The 23,767-nt window shown below is 44.4% G+C and overlaps 1 protein-coding gene across 1 annotated transcript; it reads right to left on the bottom strand.

Annotated features, from left to right (window-relative positions):
* POMP (proteasome maturation protein) lies at positions 1-23,049 on the bottom strand. Its single transcript, XM_082248571.1, has 6 exons — positions 22,982-23,049; positions 18,629-18,729; positions 18,256-18,316; positions 8,609-8,710; positions 5,774-5,867; positions 1-363 (listed from the first exon to the last, which is right to left on the bottom strand). Exons 1-6 carry the CDS (start codon positions 22,982-22,984, stop codon positions 299-301), a joined length of 426 nt encoding a protein of 141 aa, XP_082104697.1. The 5' UTR covers positions 22,985-23,049; the 3' UTR covers positions 1-298.
* Between the last annotated feature and the right edge of the window lie 718 nt (positions 23,050-23,767).

Here is a 23,767-nt window from a genome sequence, read left to right as displayed (position 1 = left end):
TATTATAGTGTACAGGAAAATATCTGCACAGTCTTATTCAAAAAGGCAAAAGCACAAAGTCCTGGTTGCAGCTAACCACAGTAACCAATCAGAATTTATCTTTGACAGACTCCAGCAAGGTAAAATATAACTGTTGTGGTTTATTAGACTAAGCACATCATTGCTACTCTTTGTTTTGCTTTAATGAAGAAGTCTGACAGGGTTGATGTCTTGATGACCAGATCCAACACATATGGAGTCCTGAGACATTAACAAAACAATTATTCATATTTTATATAGAAGTAGTTGTAATCATATATTACAAGCCCAGCTTGTATTCCATCATCACGTGTGGCTCTCCCATCACCTCACTCAGAGAAGGATCTGAAAAAAAATATATACATGTGTGAGCAGCATATCATAACGCTTCAACTGCTACAGACAGTGCTTTGTCGGGGAGACCTCCTTGCTTAACTCCTTAATGACAGAAGGTAAAACAAACACTGGAGACCAGTTTTGTAACTTTGGCATGTGTTCGTAAAACTCTACATAACTGTGCAACTATTTTGCGTATCATGTGAATTATATCATGTTTTGTTCAGGACAAAATGGGCCTTCAAATGTAAAAGGATATCCCTGGATTTTTGCTTTTAAAAAAAAAAAAAAAAAAAAAAAAATCGGCATCAAAATAGTAAAAAACTAATTTTTTTACATTTTAGCTGTATATTTCTTGCAATTACCATGAGCCACCACCAAAAAAAAAAATAAAAATAAAAAACATTCTTCTACTGTATTTCTGACGTGGATGGGGATACCAGATATGTGTGCATTATGAGGTTTGTGCCCATAGTACGGCCCAGAAAGAAATCCTACATTAACACACAGCCACTAACAATGGCACCATCATTAAACAAAAAACCCTTTTTCTAACCAAAGCATACTGAAATGAACACCGACACCAACACTAACTTAGATCAAGTCCTGATTTAACTATTTTATACAGAGGGGATATCTAAATCTAGTGATTACATTATTGGGAACCAGTCCTCTCGACCAGAACTAATCAGTTACTGCTTAGTCTCTGTTGGTGGGCATGTGATCAAGCGCACTTCCAACCTAAAGGTATGCATATATGTGGCAGCAAGCCTTAAGGCTACATTCATTCGCGATTCTGCCCGCGATCCGGAATTATTGCAAATCGCAGGACGCCTGTGCGATGCAGGTGATTTGCAAATGGCACCCCAAACACTGTGCGATATTGCAGCAATATCCCCTGCCGAATCGCGGTAACATCGCGCAAACAGAATCGCGGGACGCATGTTGCCCAAAGAGGTACAGGAGCTTCTTTTGTGCATCATGCGTCCCACGATTCTGTTTGCACAGTAGCCTAAAGGCTCGGTCCGTGCTACCGGTGGAAGAGGATAACAACTGTTGAGATAGTATATTATCCATACAAGACAATGTTCAAAATCAATTGAAAGATGCAGGATTTCGGTTAACACACATATTTTAGGTCAATCATAAAATACTTTTATTAATAATACCTGGCTCTAATTACAGCAAATAACCATAAGAAGGAATGGGATCTCAAATATCCCTCTCGTTTACTCAAAATAAGTTTTACAGGTGTAGCAATTACCTCCAAGTGAACATGTGTTTATCTGACACATAATATAAAAATAATATTATTATATGTCAAATAAACACATGTTTTATTCGGTCTAATTGCTAAACTTGTAAGAATCCTACCGTATTTTGAGAAGATACTAGGGATAATTGAGACCCTACTATCCTTATGGCCATTTTATGTAATTGGAATGTTTTTTATAATAAACAGTGTATTTTATGATTGGTGTGTTACATGTCTGTTGACTGAAATCCTCCATCCTTCAAAATTATTTTGAACAGTACACAGTAAACTTATACACTGCTCAAAAAAAAAAATAAAGGAACGCTTTGAAAACGCATCAGATCTCAATGGGGAAAAAATATCATGCTGGATATCTATACTGATATGGACTGGGCAATGTGTTCGGAATGAAAGGATGCCACATGAATTCAGACACCCCAAAAATCAAAGTGAAAAAAATTATGCAACAGGCTAGTCCATTTTGCTGAAATTTCATTGCAGCAATTTAGAATTGTACTTTTGTAGTTTGTATGACCCTCATGTGCTTGTATGCATGCCTGACAACGTCGGGTCATGCTCCTAATGAGATGATTGATAGTGTACCGGGGTATTTCCTCACAAATATGGACCAGGGCATCACTGAGCTCCTGAACGGACTGAGGTGCAACCTGGTTGTGTTGGACGGACTGAAACATAATGTCCCAGAGGTGTTCTATTGGATTTAGGTCAGGTGAGTGTGGGGGGCCATTCAATGGTATCAATTAGTGGTGCACCGAAATTTCGACAACCAAAATTTTCGCCCGAAAATGGGCCTATTCCATTTTGGACAAAAATGGGTTAAAGATGCTGATACTACTGATGGCTGCCGCGGGTGCAGCGCAGGTTTCAAAAGTCCCGCCTCTGGCTGGCGGCCCCCCTCCCGGTGATGTCACTACTACGACTATGTGTATGAATGAACTAACACACCGGGCGGGCGAGCGGCCGCTAATAGCTATAACTATGTGAGCCCTTCACTTCCCTATCAGGCGGGTATTTCTGCTGATAGGGAAGTGAAGGGCTCACATAGTTATAGCTATTAGCGGCTGCTCGCTCGCCCGCCCGGTGTGTTTGTTCAGTGGTCCTCAACCCTGGTCCTCGGGGCCCACTAACGGACCAGATTTTAACTGGCCTGTTAGTGGGCCCTGAGGACAGGAGTTGAGGACCACTGTGTTAGTTCATTCATACACATAGTCGTAGTAGTGACATCACCGGGAGGCAGGCCGCCGGCCAGAGGCGGGACTTTTGAAAGGAAGGACCAGACTTGTATAAAGTACTCGAAATTTCTACTTGAGTAAAAGTACAAGTGCTCGATCAAAAAGTGACTTGAGTAGAAGTGCTCGCAGAAAAAGTTACTTAAGTAGAAGTACTAAAGTATTCAACATTTTTTTTACTTAAGTATTGCAAGTAGTTTTTTCAAAAAATTTGCTACTTAAGTACTAAAAGTAAAAAGTACCAGTAGTTTTTTCAAAAAATTTCTACTCAAGTACTGAAAGTAGAAGTACAAGTACTGTGTTATGCAGTTATTAAAGAAAGAAGTCAAAAGTTTGAACATCATATTGTTTTTTATTATTTCAAATGATTTATTCAAATGATTAACCTGTGTTTGTTAGTAGTTTCTTGATGCACTTTAAGCGCTGTAGCACCATTTGTTTGTTTCATATTTTCTTTTTATTGGAAAGATTTGGTATAGCAGCTTTTATTATACACAGCATTTATTTTCGTATGCGCTGATTTACAAATGACATTATACACATTTTTTTGAACTTCATGAAACCTGCCATCTACTGTTCTGGCAGTGGTAATTTTTTTAAAAGTAACGAGTAACTATGCAGCACAAAAAAAAAAATACTTGAGTAGAAGTATCGAAATCATCGAAAAAATGTAGTGAAGTAAAAGTAGAAGAAAAAAATTCTACTCTAGGAAAGTACAGATACCGCATTTCGGTACTTAAGTACAGTACTTAAGTAGTTGTACTTCGTTACTATACATCTCTGGGAAGGACACAGGAGGAGAGGAGAGTTTGCCTGCCTGTGACATGGAGGTGCCGACAAGTAAGGAGATTGCATCATTGCGGGCGCTGAGGCAGGTGGGAGGGGCGCTGAGGCGAGGTTACCAATGGTATTAGTATTATGCAGCATGAGGGGGATAATGTATTGCCACTGCTGGTCACTGATGCATTAGTGACTGAACAGTGGCAGTTAATTAACCCCTTTGTGCTGCATTAGTACAACCAGTAGCAGTGCAACCAGTGTTAATTAACATTGACACTGGTTGCACTAATGCAGCACAAAGGGGTTAATTAACTGCCACTGGTCAGTCACTAATGCATCAGTGACCAGCAGTGGCAATACATTATCCCCCTCATGCTGCATAATACAAATACCATTGGTAATTAAATTAACCACTTGCCAACCCGTCACAGTACATATACTGCGACAGAATGGCAGCTACAGGTATACGTTGCTGCCTGTTTCTGGCGTATGCCCCTGTTCTATCTATTTTAATATCATTTGGGGGAAAAAGTAATTTTCGGTTTCGGTTTTCAGCCAAGGGCATCCTGCATTTTCGGTTTCAGTTTTGGCCCAGAATTTTCATTTCGGTGCATCCCTAGTATCAATTCCTTCATCCTCCAGAACTGGCTGCATACTATGCTGCACCAGCACAGGGTCTGCCAATGGGTCCAAGGATTTAATTCCGATACCTAATGGCAGTCAGGGTGCCATTGTCTAGCCTGTAGAGGTCTGTGCGTCCCTCCATGGACATGCCTCTCCAGACCATCACTGACCCACCACCAAACCAGTCATGCTGAAAGATGTTACAGGCAGCATAACATTCTCCACTGCTTTCCCAGTCCCTTTCAGGTCTGTGACATGGGCTCAGGGTGAACCTGCTCTTATCTGTGAAAAGCACAGTGCGCCAGTGGCAGACCTGCTAATTCTGGTGTTCAATGGCAAAAGCTAATTGAGCTCCATGGTGTCGGGCAGTGAGCACAGGGCCCACTGGAGGACATTGGCCCTCAGGCCACCATCGTGAAGTCTGTTTCTGATTGTTTGGTCAGAGACATTCACACCGGTGGCCTGCTGGAGGTCATTTAGTAGGGCGCTGGCAGTGTTCATCCTGTTCCTCCTTGCACAAAGGAGCAGATACCGGTCCTGCTGATGGGTTGAGGACATTCTTCGGCCCTGTCCAGCTCTCCTAGAGTAACTGACTGTCTCCTGGAATCTCCTCCATGCTTTTGAACCTTTTGGCAATGGCATGTATTGATGTGCCATCATGGAGGAGTTGGACTACCTTTGTAACCTCTATAGGGTCCAGGTATCACCTCATGCTACCAGTAGGGACACTGACCCTAGCCAAATGCAAAACTAGTAAAAAAAAAAAAAAAAAAAAAAAAAAAAAAAAAAAACAGTAATAAAGTAGTAGGGAAAAAATGTCAGTGACTTCTACCTCTAAAACCATTCCTAATTTTGGGGGTTGTCTCATTGTTGCCCATCTAGTGCACCCTTTGTTAGTGTCATTAACACCAAAGCAACGGAAGCAGATTAAAAGCAACGGAAGCGGATTAAAAACCCCTTCTGCTACCCAACTGACCAGATCAATATCCCTGGAGTTTAATTGACGGGATGCTATACTCTGATTAAAAAAAGTGTTCCTTTAATTTTTTGAGCAGTGTATATGAAGTGGTCAAGACACTAAAGGGGGGAATTTACTAAAACTGGAGCACTCAGAAGCTGGTGCAGCTGTGTATGGTAGCCAATCAGCTTGTTCAATTAAGCTTTGACAAAAAAAAAAAACCTGGAAGCTGATTGGTTTCTATGCAGAGCTGCACCAGATTTTGCACTCGCCAGCTTTAGTAAATAACTCTCTATTTGTTTAAGTCATTACTGTACACACACCCGTTAAAGAAAAAAATCTTTCTTGCAGAATTTTTAACCACTTTTAGTTGTGGTGCCTTGAAAACACATGTGCGTCGTAGTGCACAGCTTAAGCGCTTCAGAGTGCCATTTAAAATAAATGGCAATTGCATGTTACTGCAAGGTCTGTATAGGACCCAAACACATAAACAGGTGCATACAAATAACAGATAAAAACCCAAATATAACGAAGTAGGGTCTAACTTCTTACCATTGAGGATATCTTCAAAGCCAATACACTCATCATTCCCTCTCAGGGTGTCCAGAGCAATGTTAGAGCTCTGTAGAAAAGGAAGACGCTGAACCTGCAGGAGACAGATGTACACAATATAGGGAGGTGTCCACACATTTTGATAACAGGAAAATTCAGGTGTGGGAGTGTGTGTAGATCGCACGCATTCCCGCAGCCCCATACAAAATGCGATGCTGCTGAGAAAACATGCGCATGCACTGAAAAACGAGGTGTGGTTTCCCGCAGATGGAAATCGTTTGGCGCAAAAGCATCATGCAATTTCCATGTGACTGCAAAAAAGACACAGGGACCTTTTCACTGCAGGAAACGCAGGCACAGCAGCCAAATCAAATGAATACGCTGCAATGCCCATGCAAACACAGCACAGAGAGCCACATAGATGTGAACCAGGCCTTAAAAGTATTGCATTATTTACTACACTTTTTTTTAGCATCAAAATAATTCAGTGGCTAAAAGGGGTACTTAGAACTATTTTTATGACTTCCTAAACCACATGTAATAAAATTTGGTGGCATAGAACCTTTTAGATACAAGTCATAACTACTAACCATTGAGCTGCCCATACCAGAGCAGTTTTTAAAATCTGTGGGCCTGAAATGATGAAGAAAGATAAGATTTTGCATATAATTTTTGACCTGCGGGAGAAGTGGAAAAAAATCAGCATTTGGCCTCTGCTGGCAACACCAACACTGGTTACTGAAACGTCTAAATATTAGATCAGCCTCTTTTAACTGGGGTGCTGCCTGAGGCATCCTGGTTAAGAGAGGTATTCACAATAGAGCCAAGCTCCCCCTTGTCCCCAGAACTGTACTTTGGCACAGCAGGAGCTTGATGATAACAATGAAGGGAAGAGCAGTGCAGGGGGGAAATGGCTTCCTGAGTAGTGTGTGCATATTATATATATATATATATATATATATATATATATATATATATATATATATATATATATATATATATATATATATATGCTGATGACGTAACAATCTTTGACTCGTCTAATCAGGGGAAGCTTTGTGTTCATTCACAAAATACTCAGACCGACTGCATATTGTTCCAGGTTTCAGACGGGAAGACTCAGCACTGTATGTAGGTGAAGCTACATACAGTACTTAGAGCCAGTACAGCACTCAGTGAGGAAAATAGTTCATTTGGACCAGCTTAGTCCAAACAAACTATTTTAAGTGAAAAGAAACATTGAAATTAGCTTTAACACAGCTTTACAGAGCGAAGTGAAAAACATAGGGTTGTTTTTAAGAAAAAAGGTAAAAACTGTAAATTTGAGATAAGTTCTATCACAGTTGGTGTTGTTCCCCAAAGCAATTAATCAGTTTTTCCATATAGCCTAGAAAATAAATATGTAAAAGCTGAATGGCTGTGCTTCAGTTCAGAAAAAGTTTGCCTCAAAACACACTTTATTATGTCCCACAGATCGCTTTAGTAGATCAGTCATGCTATTTTTTTTTTTTTTCATGCAAAACTTTTTGCTGCACTCCTTTTTCCACTTTTTCAGATTATGCTGTTTGCAATTGGTGATCTTGCAAACACAAGGCAGCTTTATTCACAGCCTGGAATCCCTGAAGCGGTCCACTTTTTCGATGTATTAAACTGGGAACAGCAATGGACTGCTGAATTAAATTAAAACCTGCTTATGAGAGATAGAGATATATTTTACCATGCAGAGCGTAAGTGCAAAAAATATCAAATGTTATCTCAAAATGAGAAGCTGCATCCCAAGTTAACTGAACACAAGACAGTACATAAAATTGAAAAAGTGATGTTTCACTGCCCCTGTTTGAACCACTTCAAGCCCATTAGGATGTACCTATCATTGGGTGGAAGTGAATACATCAGGATCATGGCTGCAGCGGGCAATGGAATTTTCTGTAAAAATTATCCTGGTCACTCTACAGCCACCCACTCAAACTTCCCTTCCTCCTCTGTGATGTAAGAAAACGGGAAAGACGAGGATTTCATTTACCGTTACCAGCTAGTGAAGCAACCAAACGGATCTTGGTTTGATCGGCTACTTTTGAAGGCAGGAGGGATCAGCGGTCTAATAGACCTCAGATTCTCTCAATAAGGAATACTTGTCACTGCCTAGCTATCAAAAGGGATGTTGTTCAACCCCTTGTGATAGCAATAAAGTTAAATTTAAAAAACAGTAAAAAGCTCAATTCAAATAAAATAAAATTTTAAGTGCCCCAGTCTCCCTGTGCTCACACTCAAACACAAATGTGTATGAAGATCCCACACGCATAAGTAAACGGTGCAACACAGGTGAGGAGTATCACCGCAAACATCAGAGTGCAATAATTCTAGCGTCAATGCTCACTTTTACCTCTTAACTTTTAACCTGTAAAAGCTTTCAAAGTGTCCCTATGGTAAATTAAATGTATTATAATTTGACTCCATTCCTAGGGCCTGTGCAATTTTAATGCGTGATATGTTGGCTATTTACTGGGCATATCATCATCTTTTATATTTTACCACAAAATTGGGTATTATATTGTGATTGTGTGCATGAAAATTTCATAAAGTGTATTTTTTTCCTGAAAATATGCATTTTTCCACAAATATCGTGTGACAAAAAAATTGCAACTGCCACCATTTTTTTCTTCAGGGCCTTTCTTTCAAAAAATATTTATTGTTTGAGGGCTATAAGTAATTTTCTAGCAACATATTCAGATTTTTACATGTATTTAAGAAATGTCAGAACTGATGCATGTGATCCTCAAGGACAGAAGTCCTGACAGACCTGGTCTTGATAATTCCATTATAAAAACAGCTTACCCGTTTCACTGCCTGGAACTCCATCTGTAGTTTCAGAGGAGCATGCAAGCCTTGAATGTTTCTTAAAGTTGAAAAACTGACTTTTTCCTGATTGAGCTGAAACTGAAATATTAAAGTATATATTAATGAAACAGATGATATGCAAAAAGTGTCATCACTCTATATTCAATACAGCTGACAAATTAAGAAGTATAAAAATAGAAATATTTCGTGATAGTACTAGTTCTAAAGTACATACAGCATCAAGTTCTGTCCAAACATAGTAAACAGTTAAAGTGCAGCTAAAAATGGATTTTTGTAAGATCTTACCGTAAAATCCTTTTCTCTTAAGCTCATTGACAGACGTAGTCTTCTTGATTCTCAAGAGCTGGGTTATGTTGTCTCCGCAGGAGTAGGACTAGGCAGAAAGACAAAACGTTCTGGCTCCACCTTAGGGGCAGTCCCTGAGGGTATATCCTCCCTCTCTCTGCTACAGGGAATCAGTTCTGTTCTAAAGCAGTAACAGAGAATTTAACCCAACCCAACTCAATGATAGAGGGGCGGGTACTACGTCTGTCAATGAGCTTAAGAGAAAAGGATTTTACGGTAAGATCTTACAAAAATCCATTTTTCTCTATCGCTCATTGACAGACGTAGTCTTCTTGATTCTCAAGAGCTGGGACATCCAGAAGCAGTGCCACAAATGAGGGGTGGGATTGACAAAATCAAATCCAATCTAGAAGGCCCAACCGGTGCCAAACTAGAAGTTTTAAAGGCTCATTATAAACAAAGAATGAGACTAAAGAAAAATTTTCCAACGGAAAAAACCCTCGAGGTAGACCACTGGTCTCCTCAAATTGCGGCCTGCAAAACCTTGCGGCCAAACGAGGCATCAGACGATGCCATTACATCAACTTTATAATGTTTAGTAAAGGTATGCACCGACGACCAGGTAGCCGCCTTGCACACCTGGACCACTGACGCCTGATGGCGAAAGGCCCATGACGCACTAAGTGCCCGAGTGGAGTGCGCCTTAACAGGGAACGGGGGCTCCCGACCCTTAATAGAATAAGCCTGTACTACCGTCTGTCTGATCCATCTGGAAATGGTCGCGGCAGATGCAGGCAACCCCTTTTTGGGTCCATCTGGGATCACAAAAAGTGAATCCGTCTTGCGAAACGAGTCTGTCGTTTTCAAGTATACCCTGATCGCCCGGACCACATCCAAGGAGTGTAAAGCAAACTCCCGAGGATGACTGGGCTTAGGACACAGGGAAGGTAACACAATTTCTTCATTCAGATGAAATTCTGAAACCACTTTTGGTAGGAAGGATGGATTCGGACGAAGAACCACCTTATCTCTATGAACCACCAGATATGGGGAACGACAAGATAATGCGGCCAGTTCTGACACCCTGCGTGCAGAAGTAATAGCCACCAAGAAGGCCACCTTCTGGGACAACGTAGGTAGAGGAATCTCCCTAATATCTTCAAAGGGAGGTTTCTGAAGAACCGACAACACTAAATTAAGATCCCAGGGGGGTAACGGCGCGTGCACTGGCGGAGCCAGATGTCGCACCCCCTGGATGAAATTCCGCACCAAGGAATGAGTAGCCAAAGGCTTCTGAAAGAAGATAGCTAATGCTGAGACCTGACCCTTGATAGTACTCAAGGCCAGTTTCTGCTCAACCCCTTGTTGCAGAAAAGCGAATATTCGACTAATCGAATAAGACCGAGGACGGAACCCCAAAAGGTTCACACCATGCAATGTAGGACTTCCATGTGCGATGATAAATCTTTCTGGAAGTCGCTTTCCTTGCTTCAACTAGAGTAGGAATAACTGAAGCTGACAAACCCTTGTCCTTCAGCACCTGGGTCTCAATAGCCAGGCCGTTAAAGCCAGCGATCGTAAAGCAGGATGGAAGATCGGTCCCTGAGACAGTAGGTCCTCCCTGAGAGGAAGTCTCCACGGGACGTCTGCCACCAGTCTGACCACGTCGGCATACCAAGCTCGACGAGGCCAGTCCGGAGCTACCAGAATTACTGGAATTCCTTCCTCCTCTATCCTGCGAAGAAGTCTTGGCAGTAACGCGAGAGGAGGGAAGGCATACATTAGCTGGTATTGCCCCCACGGGGCGATCAGTGCGTCTGCGGTTTCTGCTAGAGGATCGCGGGAGCGAGCCACGAATCTCTGAACTTTCCTGTTGAATCGTGATGCCAACAGATCCACATCCGGGGTGCCCCACCGTAGGCACAACTGGTGGAAAACTTCTGGATGGAGGGACCATTCTCCCTGATCCAGAGTCTGACGGCTGAGATAATCTGCCTGCCAATTCTCCACCCCCGGAATGAACACCGCAGAGATTGCTGGAACAAATCGTTCCGCCCAGCGAAGAATGCAAGCCACTTCTTTGGCCGCTCGGACACTCTTGGTGCCCCCCTGGTGATTGACATAAGCCACGGCCGTGGCATTGTCCGACTGGATCCGAACCGGGCTGCCCTGGAGCTGCCCGGTCCAGTGAATCAGACAAAGTCTGATCGCTCTCAGTTCCAATACATTTATCGGTAACCTGGATTCTTCCGGGGACCAAAGTCCCTGGACAGATAACTGACCGAGAATTCCTCCCCATCCGGATAGACTGGCATCCGTGGTCACTATCGTCCAATATATTGGCAGAAATGACTTTCCCTGGCTGAGCATCGGAGACCGAAGCCACCAGACCAGAGACTCTCTGGTCTGTTTGCTCAATCGGATCTGATTGTCCAGGGATTCCGGATTCCGATTCCATCTGAGAAGAATCTCTTGCTGAAGAATTTGGGTATGGGACTGGGCAAATGGGACTGCTTAGAAGGAAGCCACCATCAACCCCAGAACCCTCATGCAAGTTCGAAGAGAAGACCAGCTGTTGGATAGTAACAACTGGACTGCTGATTGAATCTTCCGGAGTTTCCCTACCGGAAGAAAAACTCTTGTCCTGACTGTGTCTAGAATTTGACCCAGATATTCGAGCCTCTGGGTGGGAACCAGAAATGACTTTTGCTGGTTCACCAGCCACCCGAATTCCTGTAAAGAAATCATAGTAATTTCTATGTTTTGTAGCAAGGTCTGAGGAGACTCTGCATGAAGCAGAAGATCGTCTAGGTAACCAAGGATCGATATGCCTCTTTGGCGCAGTAGTGCCAACATTGGGGCCAACACCTTCGTGAAGACCCGCGGAGCCGTGGCGAGACCGAAAGGTAACGCCACAAACTGATAGTGGTTCTCTTCTACAGAAAAGCGTAGAAACCGCTGATGTCCTGCGAAAATGGGAATGTGAAGATATGCGTCCTTGATGTCTATGGACGCTAGGACATCCCCTGGATGCAGGAAGGCTGCTACTGTGCGAATGGACTCCATTCTGAATCTTCTTATGTTGACAAAAGAATTGAGTGCTCTTAAGTCCAGAATTGGACGCACTTTGCCCTCTTTCCTGGGTATTGTAAATAGGTTTGAATAAAACCCTTGAAACCGTTCTGTCCAAGGAACGTGGACTACCACTCCTTGTTGTAGTAAATCTGTGACTGCTCTCCGCAGATCTTCTAAACGATCCGGGGATAGTCGGATATTGGAAGGGAAGAATCGCGCCGGTGGGAGAGATCGAAACTCGATCTTGTACCCTGACCTTATGACTTCGCAAACCCATTTGTCCGGGATTCTGGAAAGCCATGGATCCGGGAACCGGCGAAGACGTCCCCCCACCCCAGTTATGGGTGGGGGCGCACCTTCAGGCTTTGGACGGTTTATCTTCAGGTCTGGAGGGGGCGGGCTTTTGCTTGCCCGACCAACGACCCCTGACGCCTCCTGCAGGAGCTTTGGAGGACTTAGATTTTTCACCCGCGGGACGAAAAAACCTCTTGTGAGCAGAAAAAGAAGGCCCTCGTCTTTGACGAGTTCCTTTACCTTTAAAATTTTGCGGTAAAAAGGTGCTCTTTCCACCCGTGAGATCCTTAATGATCTCATCTAAGTTGGCTCCAAATAGACGCTCTCCTAAAAAGGGGATATTAGCCAATGCTTTTTTGGAACCTTGGTCGGCTAACCAACCTTTTAGCCACAGTGTACGCCTGAGAACCACTGCTGAGACTGATGCTCGCGCCAATAATGGAGTGGCGTCTAACGCCGCATCACACACAAACTGTAACCCCTGTATCATTTGTTCCAACAAATCTGATACCGCCTGAGGGACCTCTTCTAAGTCCCGGCGTAACCACTTGGTCCATTCAGTTACAGCCTGCGAAACCAGACCAATAGCTATTATAGGTCTGAAAGCTGATCCAATCAAGGAAAACATGGTGCGAGACATAGCTTCTATCTTGCGATCCACTGGATCTTTAAAAGACGGAGCGTCTTCTAGAGGAATAACCGTGGCTTTATTCAATCTAGCAATTGGTGAATCCACCACAGGTGGTTCTGTCCATTTCTTAATGAGGGTTTCCTCAAACGGATAACGCCTGTCAATGCGTTTAGAAATAGTAAAAGTGCGTTTTGGCAGACGCCATTCTTCTTCGATTGGATTGCCAAAACATTTGGGCAATGGAAAAACCTTCGCCACTTTGATGCGTTTTTTAGTCCCAAAAGGGATTTCAGTTTCAGCTATTTCCGATGGAATACCCTGTAACCTTAAGGTTTCTTGAACAGATACAATGAGTGCGTTTACCAACGCTTCCTCTCGGGCTATGGCGGATGCCGAAACATCCTCCTCGCTGTCTGAAGAGACAGGACCCGAGACACCAATTCCAGATGAAGTACCTGCAACTGCAGAAATAGGCTCAGAGTCTGAATCCGAGGTTTCAGATAATAAGGGGTTAGGCGGGGGTCGCTTTCTTGCGCCCTGTCCCTGACAAGCCACTTCCACCCGGGACACAAAAGTTTCCATAATAGCTGACAATGATTCAATTGTCAGTGGGGTGCTGGAGGATCCTGCAGACCCCTCGAGGGGATCCGGAGGAGATACATGAGTGGCAGGGTCCATGTTAATTCAGGACAGCTTTGCCAGCAAAACAAAAAAACTTTTTTTTTTTTTTTTTGTGTGTCTCCCCCTAGCGCAATAGCGCCCCTCAGAGTACCTGCTTCTCGATCCCACAGAGAGAGAGAGGGACCCCCAAGGCTCACCAACCGATGCAGTGAAGTTTCCAACCAACTGCAGTCAGCGTCTGTCTTTTACAGACTGGAAAGAGCTGTTGCTTTTTCCCGGGTAGAAGGACGTGGCTCCGCCCCCTGTGTACGCCTTCCGGCGTTCCCAGCTCTCCACGAGGTAGCTGGGCTCACGAAACATGGCCGCCCCCATAGAAGAGACATAAGACTCCAAAAACATGGCGGCCGGCGTGACCTGAGGACATACATGCACTTGGTCTACGGCAAAATGGCGGCGGACCGCCGAAATCGTTTTCCCAGCACATCCACCTGCATCTCTGCTAAGAGGCGATATATGGATCTACAGGAGATACACTACAAATAAGGTAGGATTATACCTCCTATGTCTGCTGTAATGTTACAGTCTGCTGGGTAGAGTGTTAGCTCTCAAACCAAGTCCACTTCCCACAAACACATGCTGTATTACAAGGGGGACTTGTAAGTATCAGATATATACTGACCATATATGGAGGGGCCCATAATTCATACTGCCTCATAACGAGGAAAGAAAAAAAGGGAACGTTTACTCACCATACCAAACCGACAGGCACCCTCTCTTCACAATACCCTCTCCACCAGGGTGGGGGTTTGTGGACCACTCCGGACGCCTCGACTCTCTGGTTCCTGGCGTCCAAGCGAGACTTTTAACTCGCAAGATCAGTCCCTCCACTGGGACTCCGTCGCGGCCGACCCAGCGCGGAGCTCTGGTCTGCACGCGCTCGTAGGCAGAAACCGGGGTGACCACTGGATCTCAACATCCAGCCCGTCGCCCGGCCCCGCATACTTACTTGAATGTGTCGCGGCCGACCAAGCGCAATGCCATGGTCTGCGCGCGCTCGTAGGCCGGCTGGGGTGACCACAAGTGTCGCCCAGTCCGGCATTTTTGCTTGAAGATCTCACAGGAAAAACACTGGAGAAAAACTACCTAAAAAATTTCTTTTTCTTAAAGAAAAAAGTCTTGCCAGGACCAAAAGATCCCAGCAAGGAACTTACGTCCTTACTCCGGACTAGACAGAAAAAAACTGATTCCCTGTAGCAGAGAGAGGGAGGATATACCCTCAGGGACTGCCCCTAAGGTGGAGCCAGAACGTTTTGTCTTTCTGCCTAGTCCTACTCCTGCGGAGACAACATAACCCAGCTCTTGAGAATCAAGAAGACTACGTCTGTCAATGAGCGATAGAGAAAGATATATTTTCTTCTATGACAGGGCTTGACAAATTTGCTTGAAATCTAGGAGCCATTTAAAAAAGTTAGCCAATTTTTTTTCGCGCTTGCCAAATGTCCGGCTTCTGCTGGACCGACTGTAATACACACGGGCCCAATGGCGGCCAGTTTTTAATGAACCGGCTGTTGTTGCCCAGAATTCGAACCATGTGTTTACTACTTGAGAGATATTAAAGAAACACTCCAACCACCATGACCACGTCAGTGATTTGATGTGGTCACGGTGGTAGGAGTCAGAAACTGCACATGCTGGGATATTCACAGTTATGTGCTGGGGGCTAGTTGCCCCCCAAGCACGTGATGTACTTCTGGCTTGTACTCCTTGTGTGTACTGCTGGCAGGAAATGCTGGCGGAGATCACAGAGTGGCTCAGTAGGAAGCATACAAAGCCAATGCTTCCTCAATCTCTCCTTTCACAGGTGGGGTGCATTTGATATCACTCCACCTGTGACAGGATGGAGCCAGAACTACACAGGAAGCATCGGTTCCATTCTGACACAGCTGACAGACACCGTTCTTTCGCCAGACATCCCATGTCTCCTGCGAGGTGCGGGAGTCTCCCGCATGCGGGCACGGCACTTTCGGGTGTCCGGAAGCCTCAGCCCGCATGCGGGAGACTGCCGAACCTCGCTGGAGACTTGGGATGACTGGCGACAAGACATCTGCCGCAGGGTAACCCAGGCACCAGGCTGCTAACTCTAGTCGCCAATGCGACCTGGTACCTGAGGTTTGTCGAGCCCTGTTATATGATACCCATCCCTCACTGGCATCTTCATTTGGGTGGTCTTCAGTCGGCTTCACTGTCAATGTGCAGGAGTCATTGAACCTGGTACACAGGGACTGTGCCAGCAATGTAAGCCACTTTACAAGCCAGAGAACTATGCGTGCAGCAAGGAAGGTGTATTGTATTTTAGAAGAGACACTGCATCTCTCTTCTGCAATAAAGAACCTGCCTGACTGCATTTTGTGACAAAGGAACTTTAGTTTGGCTTTAAGACCTGTAATTTAATGTCTGAATTTCAAATATAAAGATTCAACCAAACCAAATTATTGTGCATTTTACAATTTTAATGAGGAAGCCAGGGTAACAATTTCAGCTATCCTTTAAAATGTAGGCTGTTGCAAAAATATTGTATTCTGAGAACTGCTTGGTGATAAAACAGATAACAACTGTTGTCAGAATCTGAATACCTTTATTTCACTGCACATGCCTTTTATTCTTTTCTCCACATTTACACTTACAGTGCATCCGGAAAGTATTTACAGCGTTTCACTTTTTCCACATTTTGTTATGTTACAGCCTTATTCCAAAATGGATTAAATTCATTATTTTCCTCAAAATTATACAAACAATACCCCATAATGACAACGTCCTTATGAGCTCAATTTTGTCATGGCAAAGGCTCTGGCTCGGTTCACACTAGGGCGACCTGTGAGGCGACCTGGTCGCCTCACAGGTCGCCTCCCATAGGGAAGCTGCGGACCCGTTCTAATAAGAGCGACACAAGTCGCTCCGACCTAGAAAAAGGGTCCGGAGCTTCTTTGGGGCGACCAGGAGGCGACCGCCATAGACTTCAATGTTATGAAGTCCGTGGCGGCCGCTCCGAGGTCGCGGTGCGAAGTAGCGTCGCCTGCATGTGAACAGGGGCTCTAAATACTTTATTTTTAATACATTTGTAAATATTTAAAACAAACTTCTTTCACGTTGTCATTATGGGGTATTGTTTGTGGAATTTTGAGGAAAATAATGAATTTAATCAATTTGGAATAAAGGCTGTAACATAACAAAATGTGGAAAAATTGAAGCGCTGTGAATACTTTCCGGATGCACTGTTGGCAATGCTAATCAGCAAAAGTGACAGTAAAAGGAGCTGGGACAACCAAACACTGCCAGAAGAGCTTTCATTTACCTTTTACTCACATGGTTTAAAGGAAACTAATATTGGCCCCACTAGCAGTTTTTATATACCATCCCTTTGCGCTCCATTCAGCCGCTGAAAACAAATAAAGGAAAGCCTGTGGAAGCTCTAAATGACAGCTCTCTCTCTCCTGTGCCAGCACTGGGTGCCTAAGTGGGCAATCACCAAGAACCACTGCTGTCACATGGGACAAAGGGGGACAAGTCAGATGCTCCCACTACTCAAAACTACCAGTTATTTTCTTTCTCTTGGTGGCCTAGTGGAGCAGCAGAGTGAAGGGAAGTATGTAATACTAGTGGACTGACATTAAACAGAACCAGTTGCCTATGCCCTGCATGGGCAAAGCACTGCTTTATATTAGGTCTTAACAAAAATCTGTTGCTACAATGTCTCAATTTCAGCTCCCATATGTACCAATATACCATTAATGTACCTCTTGCAGTAGAATAAAAGCTTTCTTTGATTTTTAGTACAAGGCCTTACTTTAGCCCCTGGTGTGTTCCATAGAAAACTTCAGGACTTCCTGGTATGTAGATTTAGGAAGCAAAAGTCAGTAAGACACAGGAAGCAGATCAGCAGCTGACCGCATTAGCACGCACAACCTGCACCCAACAACTATGTTTGCACGGTCTCTCTGGTATTCCTCCAGGTGTGCATCTGTCTGCCTTGTCAAAAGTGGGCTGCCACAGCTGCCTTCTTTGCATGGCATTGCACATAGCGCAGCCAATTTAAGTGAATTGGCTGCCCTATGCGCAATGAGCAGTAAGGCTCCAAAACACCCCCCCCCCCCCCCCCACCATATTAAAAAAAAAAAAAAAAGGAGCACATAGAGAGATGTCAAGGGGGCCTGACAGCTGAGTGTTTTTCCTTGTATACATTATACAATCTGATTGTACAGTCTCTGTACAATTTCCTTTAGATTTACCAAAGCTGTGGAATAGGAGGACCCACCTATCTGTCCATTCACTCTGTATCCAATCAGGCAGGCCTTTGCACTACATCAGGGGTGTCCAATGGGCATCATGCAGCCCCCAGAGAGCTTAGCATATGGCCTGGGCCTGTTTGGAGAGATGCTGGTTTTTATGTCCTAAATCTACATGCCAGGAAATTATCAACTTTTCTATGGAACACACCAGGAGCTAAGGTAAGGCCTTGTTCTAAAAATCAAAGAAAGCTTTTGTTTTTCTGCAATAGAGGTACATATATGGTATATTGGTTCATAGGGGAGCTGGAATTTAGAAAAAAAAAAAGTGAACTTAGCCTTCACTACTACAATTTTATGGATTATCCCCATGCAGTTAAAATAATGATTTTCCACATAGGTGGGTCTTTTAAAACAGAAGGATGTAAACTTACATTATTTTCTGACAGCTCTAGAGGATGGCTTGGTAAGAGCTCACTCTGTGCACTTGTGAACCTGCAACAAAGTGTTAAAAACAAATATGATCAATTATCGAATACATGAGATCATTCATGGAAGTCAGGTACAAACAGTTGGCATTATTGCCACACTAATCTTCATCTAGCTCCTTACCTTTCAGATTGTCTGTGTCACTCTGGGCCCAGTTATAACTGTATTAGTTTTGTTGCAACCTGCCTTTCTTAATACTATTGTGTATTAATTATTAATACAAAAGTGAAAAGGTCTGCCTTACTTTTTCTTTCAGGGAATAGTGGTAACTGGAAATGAACAATGATGAAATTAATTTAAATAGAAAAAGAAACGCACCCTGATCGGAGAGTATCCTGGATTCCATAGCCCCCATACTGGGTTGACAGTTCAGTAATTGGGATACTGTCCTTGAGCTGAGACGAAAGTGCCTTTGTATTCTGAAACACAAATTTAACAAAATGCCATACATGTTAATGTATTCCTAGTACAGCTCACGTTTTATTGGAACACACCTGTCTTGTCTGCAGCATCAAAAAACACAGAAAGAACTACAACAACCAACACCCCTCGCAGCCTAATCATTCCTCCGACATTTATGGAAGGTTCCCCTAGGCTAGGTGCTGAGGAGTTCTGTCACAACACAGCATAGTACTATGGAGGATATCAGATGGAGGCGCTGCAGTGGGCAGCACACCAGCACTACTTGTGTGTGCTCACTAGAACCCTATATACTTCTTTAGGGAGGGGCGGTATATAGAAGTCCATAGGGTTCTACTGCACATGTGTGGAGAGCGGTAGGAAGAGGATAGCAAGCTGCAAATAAATATTGTTGTAGACATCTGTAAGAAAGCTGATGTTAAGAATTTGGTTAGGTAAGAACCGGAGAAGGGGGGGGGGGAGGATGGGTTACATCTGTGAAGCTCAGTTGAACCAGTGTTGCCAACCTAGCAGATTGAAATTTACTGACATGACACACAAAATTTACTGGCATCTCTAAAAGTTACAAAATTACAATTTTCAGTATCTTGGCTAAAAACAAATACAATATGCAATTAGCGATGTGATTTAAAGAGGTTGTAAACCTCAGAATTTTTTTTTTTTAAAAAACGAACACCTGAAAGACAAAACACATAATGTGCTAGTATGCATCGCATACTAGCTCATTATGAAATACTTATCTTAGAACGAAGCCCCGCAGTGCCAACCGCTCACCTGTCTGACGGGTGACATGTTCGGTCGCCCTTCTTCTGGGTTTGCGACATCCGGCCATCTGATTTGTTGGAGCCGCGATGACGGTCACGGCACGGGGCTCTGAAGGAACCAGCGGCCGTTCCTTCAGAGCGCATGCGCCAGTGATGTCACTGGCTGCATGCAAAGTAAATATCTCCTAAACGGTACATGTTTAGGAGATATTTACAGTACCTATAGGTAAGCCTTATCATAGACTTACCTATAGGTACAAGTTACAGAGGAGGGTTTACTTCCTCTTTAAGGTATATATTATTAAGATATTTATTATTTTATTTTCGATAGAGTAAGTAGCTCAGGGACAGGACTCAGGAGGATAAGAAATTAGAGAGGGCAGGCATAGAGAAATGAAATTGACTCACACAGTGACACTGACAGCAGTACAGATGATGAGGACACCTCACCAACACCATATGTCCCCTGCTGAGTCACAGTGACAGTCTCTCTCCATGCCATTTGATCCCTTCCAGTCCAAACACCACTGACAGTCCAGTCCCACAGACCCATACACCAGGCTCCAGCCAATTTGTTTAGCTCGGACGTCATCCTCCAATCAATTTAGCCTCGTAGCATCGATGCAGAATCACAGATGGCTGAACTGTGATGCATCGATTATATTCAGCACCCCTAATGATCACTGTTAAAAGCAATCATTTTTACGAACGGCATCCATTCATTCTCTTTGGCCACAGCTATCACAAGGTATGGATGCAACTTGATTGGCCCGGTCTGTACCATGTGATCACTGTGACCAATCACATAGATCAACACAACAGTAAATAATGAATGGTAGGGATGCACCGATCCCGAGTAATTTTACAAGTACCTGCGAAAATGCTCCCGATACCCGAAACTGAAATTTTGCAGTGCGATTTGTGTCCATACAAATTGAATGGGCAGCAAAGAATCGCATGCGATTTCAACAGGAATGCGGTGCGATTCCTTTCTGAATTGCATGCAATTTCCCCCCACCGCTCCTGTGTGTGACTCCAGTATAGAAAGGGAAGCACCATTTAGTGCAGCAATAGGCAATAACAACTCGCATTAAAAAGTACATATCTCATCAAATCCACATCTGCATAATGTCCCTGTCCCACCGATGATAGAAAACCATGGCCGCTGGAGGAGATGTATAGGTGGTCTGCCCCCAAGCTGACATCACTTCCATCCTTTACCCACAGATGTCCCAGAACTTGTCCTCCAGTGGCCATGGTTTTTTATTATCGGTGGGACGGGGACACTATGCAGATTTGGATTTGACGAGATTTGTACTTTTTAACGTGAGTTATTATAACATAGTTACATAGTAGTTAAGGCTGAATAAAGACTACAGTCCATCCAGTTCAACCTGTGCAGGTGTGTGTGTGTGTGTCAGTGACAATATTCATTTCCCATATCCCTGAATATTGTGTTCTTTGAGATGCACGCCCAAGAGTCTTTTAAAAGTATCGATACTCCCCGCTAATAACATATTGAATAAACTGCCCACTGCTGCACCTGATGGCGCTTCCCTTTCTATGCTGGGTTCACTCCCACAGGAGCGGTGGGGGAAATCGCATGCGATTTGGAAAGGAATCGCACTGCATTCCCATTCAAATCACATGCAATTCTTTGTGGTTTGATTTGCACCCATTCATCTTGTATAGAAGCAAATTGCACCAAAAATTTCTGGTACTCGGCATGGGCCGAGTACTTGGCCCCGACAGCATCGGTACTCGGCATGGCCGAGTACTTGGCCCCGACAGCATCGGTACTCGGCATGGCCGAGTACTTGGCCCCGACAGCATCGGTACTCGGCATGGCCGAGTACTTGGCCCCGACAGCATCGGTACTCGGCATGGCCGAGTATTTTGCCGAAAGAATCGGTACTCGGCATGGGCGAGTACTTGGCCCGAAAGCATCCGTACTCGGCATGGGTGAGTATTTGGTCGAAAGCATCTGTACTCGGCATGGGTGAGTATTTGGCCGAAAGCATCCGTACTCGGCATGGGTGAGTATTTGGCCGAAAGCATCCGTACTCGGCATGGGTGAGTATTTGGCCGAAAGCATCCGTACTCGGCATGGGTGAGTATTTGGCCGAAAGCATCCGTACTCGGCGTGGGCGAGTACTTGGCCCGAAAGCATCTGTATTTGATGTCGGCGAGTAGTCGCCGATGAAAAAAAAAATAAAAACAGTATCGGTGCAACCCTAATGAATGGCTATAAATTGCGTACAACTTTGATGTGATCTCTGTGATATCCCATTAAGTGATCTGTTATCTGACGTGTCTGGTGGACGCAGCAGGTGACAGATGACGCTACAGTGTACTCTTTAGGGTGCGCATAAATGGCAAGGGGCCATACGATGTCCACCCAGGATGAGAGAGCTCCTGTTTAGCCGGTCTTTGTCTACAGGACAGGTGGGAAGCAGTAAAAGAGGAAGTAAACTTCCCTCTGTAATTTGTACCTATAGCTAAGCCTTCGATAAGGCTTACTTATAGGTACTGTAAATACCTCATAAACGGGGACCATTTAGGAGATATTTACTTTACATGCAGCCAGTGACATCACTGGCGGATGCGCTGTGAAGAATCGGCCACCCGTGCCTTTCCTTCAAAGCCCTGTGCTGTGAATGGCAGCTCCTGGACGCATGCACAGGAGTGACGTCATGGCGGCTCCAGCCAATCAGAAGGCTGGAGGACGCAAACCCAGAAGGAAGACGGGTGACCGTGTCAGTGGTCAGCCGTGGCTGCTGGAAAGGCTTTGTTCTAAGGTATTTCATAATGAGCTAGTGTGCGATACATACTAGCTCATTATGCCTTTGTCTTACAGGTTTTTATTTTAGGAGGTTTACAACCTCTTTAACAACCAGTCGCTTCCTAGAAAAAATGTGTGAAAAACAAGAACAGCACACGCACACGTGTGACCGTAATATTATGCAGTTTGAAGCGCTCAGCTGAGGATCAGCGATCATGTGTGCGCTGTCGTTGCGGTCACATGATGGGAGTCGGTCCCGCTGGATACTGATCTTTAGCCCGGATTGAGGGCGGTATCGGACACCTCAGTCTTTGTGTTGGGACCACAATCTCAGCACATAAACAAAGGCGGCCCAGCGACACATATGTGCAACATGTGTGCCATAATGACCACGCCTCAGCACCCCACATTAGGTGTTTGCCAGTCATAAAGGGGTTAATGATTGTCCAGCTAATAGGAGAATCATACAGTGACTGCTATGTGATGGCCCTCGGTGTTCTTATGTCTTCTATAGATCATCAATGCCATGTGCAGCCCCAGCTCTAGTACAGGGGGTGTCCCCATACAGCACAGTACAGGCCGGTGACACAGCACCACCAAACTGAAACCGAAAATAAACAAAAGCACCCTCCCTCCCTGCTCTGCGTCCTTATATTCCCCTTCCCACCCGGGTAATACAAGAGCCGGTGACCCCGCTATACTCACCATGGTGACAACAGATCCGTGCTCTCCACTACTTACACCCGCAATACCATTCAATGCCCGGCTCCTCACCGAATGACTGCCGATACTATCTGAGCATGCGCAGCCCGGGCCGCATAGTGATCACGTCACCCCGCAGCCATATAGACGCCTGTACGCAGGTGCTACGGAGAAGCGTCACTAAAAATGGTCCCGGATAAGTGAGCGGCCATGTTTTTGGTTGGATATGTTGCTGGGTCATGTTTCTTATGCAATGTTGTTCGACCTGCTGCGTTTTTGCCATATGTTTGGTTCTTGCTGCATACATTGTAATTTAAACATATGAATGAGATTGGGAAGGTTTCTACATAAACCTGCATTGAAACTAAAAGTGTCACTAAACCCAGGACCCTGCATTCACTATTATCGGTCACAAAAGAAACAAATAGGTGTATTGGGTGAATAATCATCCAGTAATGAGGGCTAAATGTACATGCTAATTCACTGAATGGGTGTGGTATTAGCCTAGAGACATATAGCTTTGGCTTCAGAAGGCCGTGTGGGCTTGTAACGGCTGATAAATTGCTCAATGGTTTCTTTGCCGTCACCTAATAAACATAGAGTATGAGCCGGCCGGCTCTTTCGGACTCTTCCCCGTAAGTCTGGCGGCATTTGGAACACATGTTCGTTACACTGCCGGGTGTGATGGTGTCACAACGCAAAGGAAGAATAGGCAAAGTCCAAACAGGGTAGACCGCTCCAGGTGAGGCTAGGATCAGGTGCCGGTCGGATCCGCAATCCAGGATAGCT

Source organism: Pelophylax lessonae, assembly GCF_965119305.1.
Source record: "Pelophylax lessonae genome assembly, chromosome: 2".
Lineage (NCBI taxonomy): Eukaryota > Metazoa > Chordata > Amphibia > Anura > Ranidae > Pelophylax > Pelophylax lessonae.
Note: the sequence above shows the minus strand (reverse complement) of the source record. Positions and strands in the feature narration are given on the sequence as shown.